The sequence below is a fragment of the Dendropsophus ebraccatus genome, chromosome 13 (assembly GCF_027789765.1).
Source record: "Dendropsophus ebraccatus isolate aDenEbr1 chromosome 13, aDenEbr1.pat, whole genome shotgun sequence".
NCBI classification, from domain to species: Eukaryota; Metazoa; Chordata; class Amphibia; order Anura; family Hylidae; genus Dendropsophus; species Dendropsophus ebraccatus.
In genome coordinates this window covers 68,354,693-68,366,115 of record NC_091466.1, presented here as the reverse complement: position 1 = coordinate 68,366,115, position 11,423 = coordinate 68,354,693, and the positions used below count along the sequence as shown (strand labels likewise).

General features: G+C 44.8%; 1 protein-coding gene across 2 annotated transcripts; it reads left to right on the top strand.

Moving 5' to 3' along the window:
* Positions 1-786: 786 nt before the first annotated feature.
* LOC138771540 (heat shock protein HSP 90-alpha-like) lies at positions 787-5,769 on the top strand. Of its 2 annotated transcripts, XM_069951347.1 has the most exons (11): positions 787-965; positions 1,707-1,854; positions 2,242-2,608; positions 2,718-2,851; positions 3,268-3,576; positions 3,721-3,886; positions 3,999-4,189; positions 4,336-4,483; positions 4,571-4,839; positions 4,931-5,264; positions 5,605-5,769. In XM_069951347.1, the coding sequence occupies exons 2-11, from the start codon at positions 1,708-1,710 to the stop codon at positions 5,712-5,714; spliced, it is 2,175 nt and encodes a 724-aa protein (XP_069807448.1). In that variant the 5' UTR covers positions 787-965; position 1,707; the 3' UTR covers positions 5,715-5,769. The 2 variants fall into 2 exon arrangements, with proteins under 2 accessions (XP_069807448.1, XP_069807446.1); XM_069951345.1 differs by lacking the exon at positions 787-965 and having other exon boundaries at positions 1,629-1,854.
* Positions 5,770-11,423: the final 5,654 nt, after the last annotated feature.

Sequence of the window (11,423 nt, the reverse complement as noted above, 5' to 3'; positions counted from 1 at the left end):
TCGCTTGCTCCTAAATATCGGGCTGTCTAATACGGCCCTTAATGTCGCCCAGTGATAGAAAGATCTGGAGAAGATCTGTATGGAGGAGGGGAACACAACCCCTGCTGCAGTTTCTGCAAACCTGATCGAGAACTCCAGGAAACGTCCGACCTCTGTAACTGCAAACAAAGGTTTTAGTACTAAATATTAACTTCTGTTTTCTATTGAATCCAATAAATTTCATGTAATAAAATGGAAAATAATTATTTATAAATCCTGCATTGTGATTTTTTGACATTATTTGTATAGATTCTGTCTCTCACAGGTGAAGTGTACCTACCATACAAATTACACCCCTCTCTATTCTTTGTGAGTGGGAAAATGTGCAAAATCGGCAGCATCTCAAATCCTTATTTTCCCTACTGTAGAATAATGTATTGTTAATATCAATTGCAAATGGACAAATTTCCTAATGTCAAAACGCAAAACTATTCCTCCTATAACCACATGTAAATTTTTTGCAACCCTTTGCAATCCCCTAATTCTTCTGTATGAATGGAGCAAGTGCTGGAGAGCGTGACATCTTACAACCCATTGGAGATGGATGTCGCTATAAATAAACATTTGCCATGTTGCAATGCAGATGAGACCCCCCACCCCACCCCACCCTCTCCTTATCCCATTTAGTACTGACACCCTACACCCTGTGAGTCTGGAAGCTTCTGCTTCTCGGCCCTTCCAGTTGTAAGACTTTTCTAGAATGCGGCATCCCCGGGTATAAAGAGCAGCTGAGAACACAGAGTGGGGCAGAGACAGAGCAGAGAGGACGCAGAGCAGTCACATAGACTGACAGCGAATACGACACAGAGCCAGGAACAGAAGAGCCAGCTCAGAGCTACTGCACCAGGGAAAGGTCGACACAGCACGACTGCACCGATAAAAATCGAACGTTGATCCAGGAGGTATATCAGATATACATATAGCAGGTGAGAGCGCACATGGTTCTACGCTATAGGCTATATGGCTATTCTTGTTTCAGAAAATGATGCTTAATACATGTATAATGAAAAAAAGAAAATTTGGCTATATTAGTGCTGATCATATGTGTACAGTGTTCAAGATTTCTGCTTGCTGTATAGGATCCTTGAGTTCTTATTTCCAATGATTTTCATCCACAAGATCAGTAGTGTCCAACCTGTTGGTCTCCAGCAGTTGTGACTACAACTACAACTCCCAGCAAGGCTTCACAGCAGATTGGGAGCCGTAGGTTTAGACCAGCCATCTAGATGTAAGAAATTAGGCCTTTCATTCACTGACTGCAGGCAGAATGCAGGCATACATTGCTTTAAAGGGGTTCTCTTTTTTCATGATTTATCATTGCACTCCCACATACACACGACTAGCTGTACCTGGTACTGCAGCTTGTCTCATTCAAACAAATAGAGAATGTTGCAGTACCAGAAATAGCCACTAGTCAGCTGCAGGTCATTGGATCCTCTACAACAGGGAAGGGGAACCTTTGGCCCTTTTGCTGTCCAGGCATGATGGGAATTGTAGTTTTGCAACAGCTGGAGAGCCAAAGGTTCCCCTTCCCTGCTCTACAAGGTTTCACTTAGCAAATGTTCTGTGTTCTGAGTGATAATCTTCTATAGGAAATCATCTGGTTATCTATATCTACCCAAAAGGTTGATGAAAACCATCTCATGTTGTATATTTCCATTGTTCAGGATGCCTGAAGACGGCAAGATCATGGAGGAGGAGGTGGAGACTTTTGCTTTCCAAGCTGAGATCGCTCAGCTGATGTCCCTGATCATCAACACCTTCTATTCCAACAAGGAGATCTTCCTACGAGAAGTTATCTCCAACTCATCTGATGTAAGTTCAAGATTGGTAAACGTGATCCTTAAGGTGGCCAAACTTGTTCAAACAGCTGTCATGTGAAAATTGGGCTCGGCCTAGCTCCCAAATAAGATCCTATATGCCCAATCCTCATTTTCTCCAACACCTGACATTGGGGATAGTCAGGAGGCCACCATACACATGAATTAGTTGACCAGTCTGACACATGTCTAATGTGTAGGGGCACTTTAAGAATCTTATACATGGGGTTCTTCTTCTGCCCTGGCACATGAGCTATGTACTCCCACAATCCCACCATAGCAAGGATACCTCCATCCATAGATGTCTCCATTCCATACTGTCAAGGCTAAATTGAACCCAATGTCTTCAACCTCTTTAATCTTTTCATGTTCCACATTTCAGGCTCTGGATAAGATCCGCTATGAGAGTCTCATCGACCCCAGCAAACTGGATTCATGCAAACAGCTGAAGATTGATCTGATCCCCAATGTGAGTAACAAAACTCTGACCATTATTGACACTGGCATCGGCATGACCAAAGCTGACCTCATCAACAACCTGGGCACCATCGCCAAGTCGGGAACCAAGGCGTTCATGGAGGCTCTGCAGGCCGGAGCAGATATTTCTATGATTGGTCAGTTTGGTGTTGGTTTCTACTCAGCCTACCTGGTAGCTGATAAAGTGACAGTGATCACCAAACACAATGATGATGAGCAGTACATCTGGGAGTCTTCAGCCGGAGGATCCTTCACCGTCAGACTAGACAACAGTAAGTTATTGATCCGTTATAGCTCCTTTATCACTCATTGCCCTGTTGGGCAAAATCAATGCCTATCAATAGGCCAACGGGTCAAAACAATCCCCCTTTATGTTGTCAGGTGAACCCCTGGGACGTGGGACAAAGGTGATTCTGCACCTAAAAGAGGATCAGACTGAGTACTTGGAGGAAAAGAGGATCAAGGAGGTTGTGAAGAAGCACTCTCAGTTTATTGGTTACCCCATCACTTTATATGTAAGTATACAATATAGTACCCTAAAGAGACTATCCCAAGAGCAGTGGCGATAATCATCTTGATGGTAGCATGCTCAGGTCTGTTTGAACCCTATCACATGGCATTTAATTGTGGCTGCAGAAGTTGGATGCAGCCCTAGGGAGTTCTGTAAAACATGGATTCAGCCTATGGCTGTATCCATGTTTTCTAGGCAGTTTTTGGGCATGTAACTTTTGCAGCCACTGCTAATCAAATGCCGTACGCTCGATGCTCCCACAGGAAGATGAATATCTAAATGTTGAGACATGAAATGTCAAGACAACCCAGTCCTCACTGACCAGAGATATTTTTCCCTTGGGTGAACGTAAAAGCTTGACTGACACCCATTTACTTGCTATGGGACTGTACTTAGCTATCTTTTGTCCTCATCGGACAGGTGGAGAAGCAACGTGAGAAAGAAGTCAGTCTAGATTACCCTGAAGATGAAACCACAGAAACCAAGGAAGAAGAGAGCAAAGATGACAAGCCTCAGATTGAAGACGTGGGATCTGATGAAGAGGCAGATAGCACAAAAGATGGAAAAGTGAAGAGGGTGAGAAAGGTCATAGAAAAATACATTGACCAAGAGGAACTGAATAAAACCAAACCTATCTGGACCCGAAACCCTGATGATATTGGTAATGAAGAGTATGGAGAATTCTACAAGAGTCTCACCAATGACTGGGAGGACCATCTGGCTGTTAAAGTGAGTAGACTGACACTATCTGACATACAGAAATCCAATCATATAGATATAGGGGATTGGTAAAAGTATTCTGTAGGAAAACTGAATATGAAAGCTGAGAGATTTTCTGGAATTGCTCTGATGTCTCTATGTTCTTGTTTCCAGCACTTCTCAGTAGAAGGCCAGCTGGAGTTCAGAGCACTTCTCTTTGTCCCCAGACGGGCAGCTTTTGACTTGTTTGAGAGCAAGAGGAAGAAGAACAACATAAAGCTCTACGTGCGCAGAGTCTTCATCATGGACAACTGCGAAGAGCTGATCCCAGAGTTCCTCAGTAAGTTTGTGTACATTTGTAGCATATATATGTAGTTTCTTCTTTGAATATGCTCTGTTTTACTTGGCCTTGAAAAACTCTGTGGTCTGACCAAGTTTCGCATTGTCTACAGATTTTATGAAGGGGGTGGTGGACTCGGAGGACTTACCCCTTAACATTTCACGTGAGATGCTGCAACAGAGCAAAATCCTAAAAGTTATCCGTAAGAATCTGGTAAAGAAGTGTATGGAACTATTCACAGAACTGGCTGAGGACAAAGAGAACTACAAAAAGTTCTATGAGCAGTTCTCTAAGAATCTTAAGGTGAGAGTCAAAGGATATATTGCTACATATGCAGAAACATATATGCCTTTAAAGTTTTCCCTCTAAAACATGAATGTTTCAAGTATAGAGATAGTCAAACTCTATACAAACTTTCAACTATAAACTAATTGTGTTTAATTTCATAGCTTGGAATCCATGAAGATACCACAAACCGTAAGAAGCTTTCTGAGCTCCTACGTTATTACTCCTCCTCTTCTGGGGATGAGATGATCTCTCTTACCGAATATGTGTCTCGCATGAAGGAAAATCAGAAACACATCTACTACATCACAGGTAAGAGTGATTGGATCTACTGGGGTCTAATATGAGGCGACATCTTCTGTGCTTCCTTACTGATCACTTTGGCCTTATTCATTGCAGGAGAAACCAAAGAGCAAGTGGCTCATTCAGCCTTTGTGGAAAGACTCAGAAAACAAGGCCTAGAAGTGATCTACATGACCGAACCCATTGATGAGTACTGTGTCCAGCAGCTCAAGGAATTTGATGGAAAGTCTCTGGTCTCTGTGACTAAGGAAGGCTTGGAGCTTCCTGAAGATGAAGAAGAGAAGAAGAAGCAGGAGGAGATTAAGGCCAAGTTTGAGAACGTCTGCAAGATCATGAAAGACATATTGGAAAAGAAGGTGGAAAAGGTACGTCTTCCCCATTGAATTTTTGTCCTTAAGTCAACTCCACACTCTTGCCAAATTTTGAGTCTTACATCAATGTCTATGATAATTTTAGGTGGTCATCTCAAATAGACTGGTTGAGTCCCCTTGCTGCATCGTGACCAGCACCTATGGGTGGTCCGCCAACATGGAACGCATCATGAAGGCCCAGGCTCTCCGGGACAACGCTACAATGGGCTACATGGCAGCCAAGAAGCATCTAGAAATCAACTGTGAACATCCTATCATAGAAAATCTAAGGCAAAAAGCAGAAACTGAGAAGAATGATAAGTCTGTGAAGGATCTAGTTACTCTGCTATATGAGACTGCCCTCCTATCGTCTGGCTTCACCTTGGAAGACCCCCAGACACATGCCAACCGCATTTACAGGATGATCAAGCTTGGCTTAGGTGAGTCTATAATGAGCTTTTATGTGAGTTGGGGGTTGTAGGTCATCTTTATAGCTGCCCATAGACATAAATCAGACAGAGTCAGAACATGGCTTGATTACCGCTATACTTGACTGACTGACGCTTCTTTAAGGGTTGGGCCAAATATAGTGGTAGCCATTTATGTTTATGTCCTGCTTCGTAACTAGGGTCCCAGACTGTTCTTTTTTTATAATAATATTAGTTCTATCACACTTGAATTCTGTTAGACAATTCTCGACCCGAGATATACTAAAAAGTACTCTAGATTTACACACATGGATTGGATAGTTGAGGCTCATGATGTCACTGTTGTCCACAGGAATTGATGAAGACGATGCCACCATAGAGGAGGAACCAACTCCAGCGCTGGAGGAGATGCCTCCACTAGAGGGAGAGGATGACACATCCAGGATGGAAGAAGTGGACTAAGAGCAATGATGGTGCAGAAACTGTCTTCAAGATCTTGTGTACAGATGTGAATATTTTTTATACAGTATTTTATGGACTGAAGAGGGGGGAGGGGGTGTCATGCTCTGATCATAAGATACACATCATCTTTTAGTCTCTAATTCTGGACTTTTGGAGCTGTAATAATTTTTTATTATTGCTCATCATGTTTGAGCTTGTTGATGTGTTACTTGCATTGTGCAGGTTGGTTTATTCTATGAGCCACCTTCTAAAGGTAATTTTCACTTTTTGCTAATATATTTTGGTAATAAAAAGGTTGAGTGGCAGATTTACAGTTTTGTCATTTTTTGTAGATATCAGACTGGCCTGATTAAAGGAGTAACCTTAAAGGGAACCTGTCACCCCCCCGTACCGGGGTGACAGGCTCCCGACCCCCCGTTAGAGACCCCTATACTTACCTCATCCCGCCGGGTCCCGCTTCTGGATTCGGTCGGGTCCCGGAGATCTCAGCCGCTGCAGCCCGGCGCGCGCGCTGAGAGATGAGTCCAACACCCATAGAGAATGACAGGAGAGTCCAGCGCTCCGTCATTCTCTATGAGCGTTGGACTTATCTGTCAGCGCGCGCGCCGGGCTGCAGCGGCTGAGATCTCCGGGACCCGACCGAATCCAGAAGCGGGACCCGGCGGGATGAGGTAAGTATAGGGGTCTCTAACGGGGGGTCGGGAGCCTGTCACCCCGGCACGGGGGGTGACAGGTTCCCTTTAAGCGCCTGGTCCTCAGTGCTGAATCTAGAACAGGGCCCCCACCCACCATGTGCGATTTATAATGCTGGAGTCTATTTAAAGAGTCACTGTGATTTTTTTTTTTTTTTTTTTTTTTTAAATCAATAGTCCAGGCTATTTTGAGAAACTTTGTAATTGGGCAAATTTGCCATTATCTGCATTCAAAAAGACTTTCCCCATGTCCCCCCCCCTCCTCTTTTCCATTCACTGCAAATTATCAGGAAATTGTGTCTTGTTACATCAGACATGCCCCTGTCTGTTCTATGGAGATGGGAGGGGGGAGGAGGAGGAAGGAGGGTGATTAGTCGGCAGCAGAGAGCAGAGAACAAAGGATTACACAGCGAGAGCTATGTGAAAGCCGGTATTCAGAGGTCAGAGAGGTCAGTGCTGACTTCAGAGGAGATAGCCTGATGATGTAGCTATAAATTAACTCTTTGTTGTCCTGTTTTGGTGCCTCATCTCCCTCCACCCTCCCCTCTCCATAGAACACTATGAAGACAGGTGGAAGAGCTTCAAACTGCTTTTTCATGATAAAAATGCATTTTTCGGCTAATGAACCCAATTACAAAGTTTCTTAAAATCGCCTGTACTATTGATTTCTGGGGGAAAAAAATTACAGTGACACTTTAAGTTGATAAGGGGCCTTTGGGGCACCTTGGGTATTAGGGTATGGGCACAACTGCTACCTGCGCACCCCTATAGTAACGCTCCTGAATTTGTTTAATAGCACAGATGCAATTTTGTGCAGTTATTTATCACCCCATATTCCCCCAAATCTTAGGTTGGCATGTGGGAGGATGACTTGTGTGTTCCACTTACCTAAATACTCTAGAATCAGACATTCACAGTTTTTAAAGATGAAGACTCAGGGTACATACAACTGCATATTGTTGCTAGCTAAGGGGGATAGACCTTCATAGCCAGATGGTTCTTCTAGTCATAGGTACAGCTGGCCATACATGTCTTAAGGTCCCCATACACTTTATTGACAGCTGTATCCGCCACTTGTGGGTTCAGCCATCAATCTGAGGTTTATGGGGCTCCCCTGAACGACCACCGACAGATGATGTCGGTGGAAATGTTCTTACTAAAGCTTACCCCTCCTCATAGAGAATACAGGAACCCTTGGCTGTTCCGAACGTTGCTGTGTTTGGGGAGGACTAAACTACTTGTCCACCATTACTTATGGATGATTTTTAAGGAAATACAAATTAACTTCTTTTAGAGGTGTATCTATCCGGGGCTATGCTTTACATTGAGCTGTACCTTTGCGTGAGTGGTGTCTCTAGCAAGTGGCTGTGACAAAATGCAATATATCGGTAGACCTCGCCTACATTAGTTCAGTTGTCAAAGTATTTAGGAAACACAACATGGTGATCTTTGGCAATTTTTCTCTATCAATTTTGTGATATAGCATATACAGCACTTGGTCACTGATCACACCCCATGTGAATAAGGCCTAAGATGAAGAGAAATGCTTCAAAGGCCGTAACACAGCCATATCACACATTCCAGATCTAAGTCCTATAGGTAATATTTTATTTTATTAAGCTTAAAGGTGTCTATATTATGTCCAAATTAGAGTGGTCCTGACCTGCAGAATACAGAACTATCACATCCGGTCACCATAGGGGGCGTCTTTTCTTCTTTTCACCATAGGAGGCGTCTTTTTTTCAGACAAATATGACAAAGTCTTGATGACTGTTGTGTACGCTTCCTAAACATTAGCATCCATCCCCATCTTTTACACTGCCATCCTGCTGCTACCACTAATACCGTGCCTGCCGCTGCCCCATTTGCCTCTATTACCATTCCTACAGCACTGCTCAGTACCCATAAATATTACACTCCAGGTATAACAGATCCTGAGGATAGGAACAGAGGTCAAAGCAGGGGAATAACTACAAAATGATGGGCCCCAGACCAAACCAGAAAATTAAAAGACTTATACTAAAATTCAAAGTAATCACCTATCCACGGGATAGGCGGATACTGAAAATATCTGATAAGTGGGGTCTAACCACTGGGGCTCCCACCGATCACAAGCACTGAGGCCCCTTGTTCCCCAGATGAATTCCATTTTCTATTCAGACTTCCATACATTGATAAGTTCAGCACCCAGCAATGCTCATAAGTCTAAGAGTCACTGAATGTAGCGTCAAGTGATTATGGGTATGGCTGCACCATTCACCCGGGAGATGAGGGCATCCATTCCTTGGATACCATGAATAGGCTATGCTTCTAAATCTTGGTGGTTATTTTTGGAGGGGAAACAGTTTTTTACACTGCTCCCATGCCCCCCTCCCCTCTTCTTCCATATACTGCCTCTATGCCCTACCCATATACTGCTCCCCTTTCCCCCATTACCACCCTTCTCACCCATATACTGCTCCTTATAACTCCCTTCTTTCATATATTACACCCATGCCCCCACCCCCCGCACATCCTTGAGCTACTCACGATGAAGCCATTCTTTCCAATATATTGCTTTCATGCCCCCCCCCCCCCCCCCCACATACTTCAATCTCCAATATGCTACTCTTCATGGCCCTCTGTCTCCTATATACAGGTCTATATGCACCCCCCCCCCCCAGTCTGCTGCTCCTGTCCCTCCTTTACGGCCCCCTTTCCCCCATTACCCTCTCCCTCTCTATCTGTAAGGACCTACCAACATCACAGGTCTATAGAAAAAAAAAAGACAAATTTGGTCAGCTCTCCTAGAACACCATTCACACTAGGAAGGAGCCCGTTGCTGTGGCTGAAGTTGCAAACACAAAAAACACAGAAAAATGCTACAGCTCACCGCAATGGCAAGATATAGTTAAAAGCAGCCCCCCCAACTGCCCAAAAAAACTTCCTCAAAAATAATGAGTCTCTTGGTTACCAGTCCTACACGGTACTATGGCCTCTCTATGGCATGTAATACACCTATGCTCTGGGCATGCAAGATCCTTCTTATACCGGCGAAAGTAATTACACCACCTGGGTGGGACAGGTGGAGTGCACGACCAAGTAGAGGCAGCCACTCCCCCATCTGGAACACAGAAAAAAAAAAAAGACAAATTTGGTCAGCTCTCCTAGAACACCATTCACACTAGGCAGGAGCACGTTGCTATGACTGAAGTTGCAAAGGCCATAGTACAGTGTAGGACTGCCCCGGTATGAGGCCACCGTAACATGGTGGGGTAGTTTACACCGTTTTCAAGTGGTAACCAAGAGCCTCATTATTTTTGTGGAACTTTTTTTTAGCAGTTTGGGGGGTTGCTTTTAACTATTTTCATGTCTGTAGTGGGTCTGTATCTTGCCATTGCGGTGAGCTGTAGCATTTTTCTTTTTTTTTTGTGTTTGCAACTTCAGCCATAGCAACTCTATATGCTCTATATACAGTGATGATTTTCTCTGGGCACTCAACCGATGACAGGGGAGGATTCCCCACCAGTCTATTAATACAAAAGAGGAAGCAAACTAGTACCGTTCTTAACATTTGTATCTATCACTGCTGAATTTTAAGTGTTTTTTTAGGTGTTTAGTACACAATTATTGTCACTACATCACTTTTTCTGTTTTCTTCTTCTCTTCTTTTTTGTTTTTTTCCTGGGCACTTGAATAGGTAAGGGACCGTCCTCGTGGTTGGGGCCACCCTGCTAAGGAGGTGGGCACCCCAAAAGGCAGGGAGAGTAAACGGATATCTTAAGCATAGGGAGCACCTCATCCCCTTACCCCCTCCTTTTTACCTCTTTTGTATTAATAGACTGGTGGAGAATCCTCCCCTGTCATCGGTTGAGTGCCCAGAGAAAAACATCACTGTATATAGAGCACAATATTATGCGTTTGTCTTGTGGACTGTGTTTTTTAAAGATTACAATAAAAGTTAAGTATTATTTGTCCTACGGTGGTCCCAATACGTCGGTGAAGCTATTTATTCTTTGACCACTGGGTCAGATCAGGATTGGCATACCTCCCAACCGTCCCGGATCCAGCGGGACAGTCCCGATTTCGGTGTCCTGTCCCGCTGTCCCGGAACGGGCCCCAAGTGTCCCGCTTCCTAAAACATACCTGTCCCTTTAACTGCGACTGCTCTTGGTGAGCGCTCGCAGATGCGGGGCTGTGCACTGGTCGCTCTAGTGGCCGGAAGCTGCATTCTGCTTCCAGTCACAAGAGGTCTCTCTCACCCCCTGCGTTCCGGCGCGGAGCAGGAGAGTGACGTCACCAGCAGAGCCGAGAGGAAGGAGACGCTGATGGAGGGCTGAAGAACAAAACTGCAGTGAGTACGTCTTTATTCCAGGGATGGTGGGGAGAGGCTAGCTGACAGGGAAGGGGTTGGACATAGTGAGGGGTCCCTGGGGGGTGCCGCAGTTACATGTGGGAGGGGGGTGCCGCTGCTGCCACACACTGACCACTGACTGACACCGAAGGCCATCTGACACTCAGCAGCTGCGGCCTTCAGTATCAGTCAGTGGCCGCTGACATGTCACATTCTCTGTCCCTTTCAAAGCCCTGAGCAGGCAGCTCACATACCGCACAGCCCCCGAAGCTCTTATCTCCAGCCCCGCGGCACTGGCATTCATCTTCTCCCCTGCTTATCTTCTCCTCGCTGCTGATGAGGTCACATGTCCGGGACAAGCAGGAGAGAAGAGAGTGCAGGGGCCGCGGGACTGGAGATAGGAGCTGCGGGGGCTGGGAGCTGTGTGTGAGGTGTACAAATAGCCACTACTGGGGAGAAATCCACTGCTGTGCTGCCATGTGAGTATGCTTTTCTATTTTTCTGGTACACAGGGGGGGCTTTACTTAGATAGATAGATAGACTACCTACCTACCTACCTGTCTATCTATCTATCTATCTCCTACCTGTCTATCTATCTATCTCCTACCTGTCTATCTATCTATCTATCTATCTCCTATCTATCTATCTTTCTCCTATCTATCCATCTATCTATTTCCTACCTGT

Excerpts from the sequence above, each read along its gene's own strand:
- LOC138771540 (XM_069951345.1), top strand. The coding sequence starts at position 1,669 with ATGAAAACCATCTCATGTTGTATATTTCCATTGTTCAGGATGCCTGAA. Across the intron at positions 1,855-2,241 it reads TTATCTCCAACTCATCTGAT|GCTCTGGATAAGATCCGCTA; the intron begins GTAAGTTCAAGA and ends TCCACATTTCAG. Across the intron at positions 2,852-3,267 it reads GTTACCCCATCACTTTATAT|GTGGAGAAGCAACGTGAGAA; the intron begins GTAAGTATACAA and ends CTCATCGGACAG.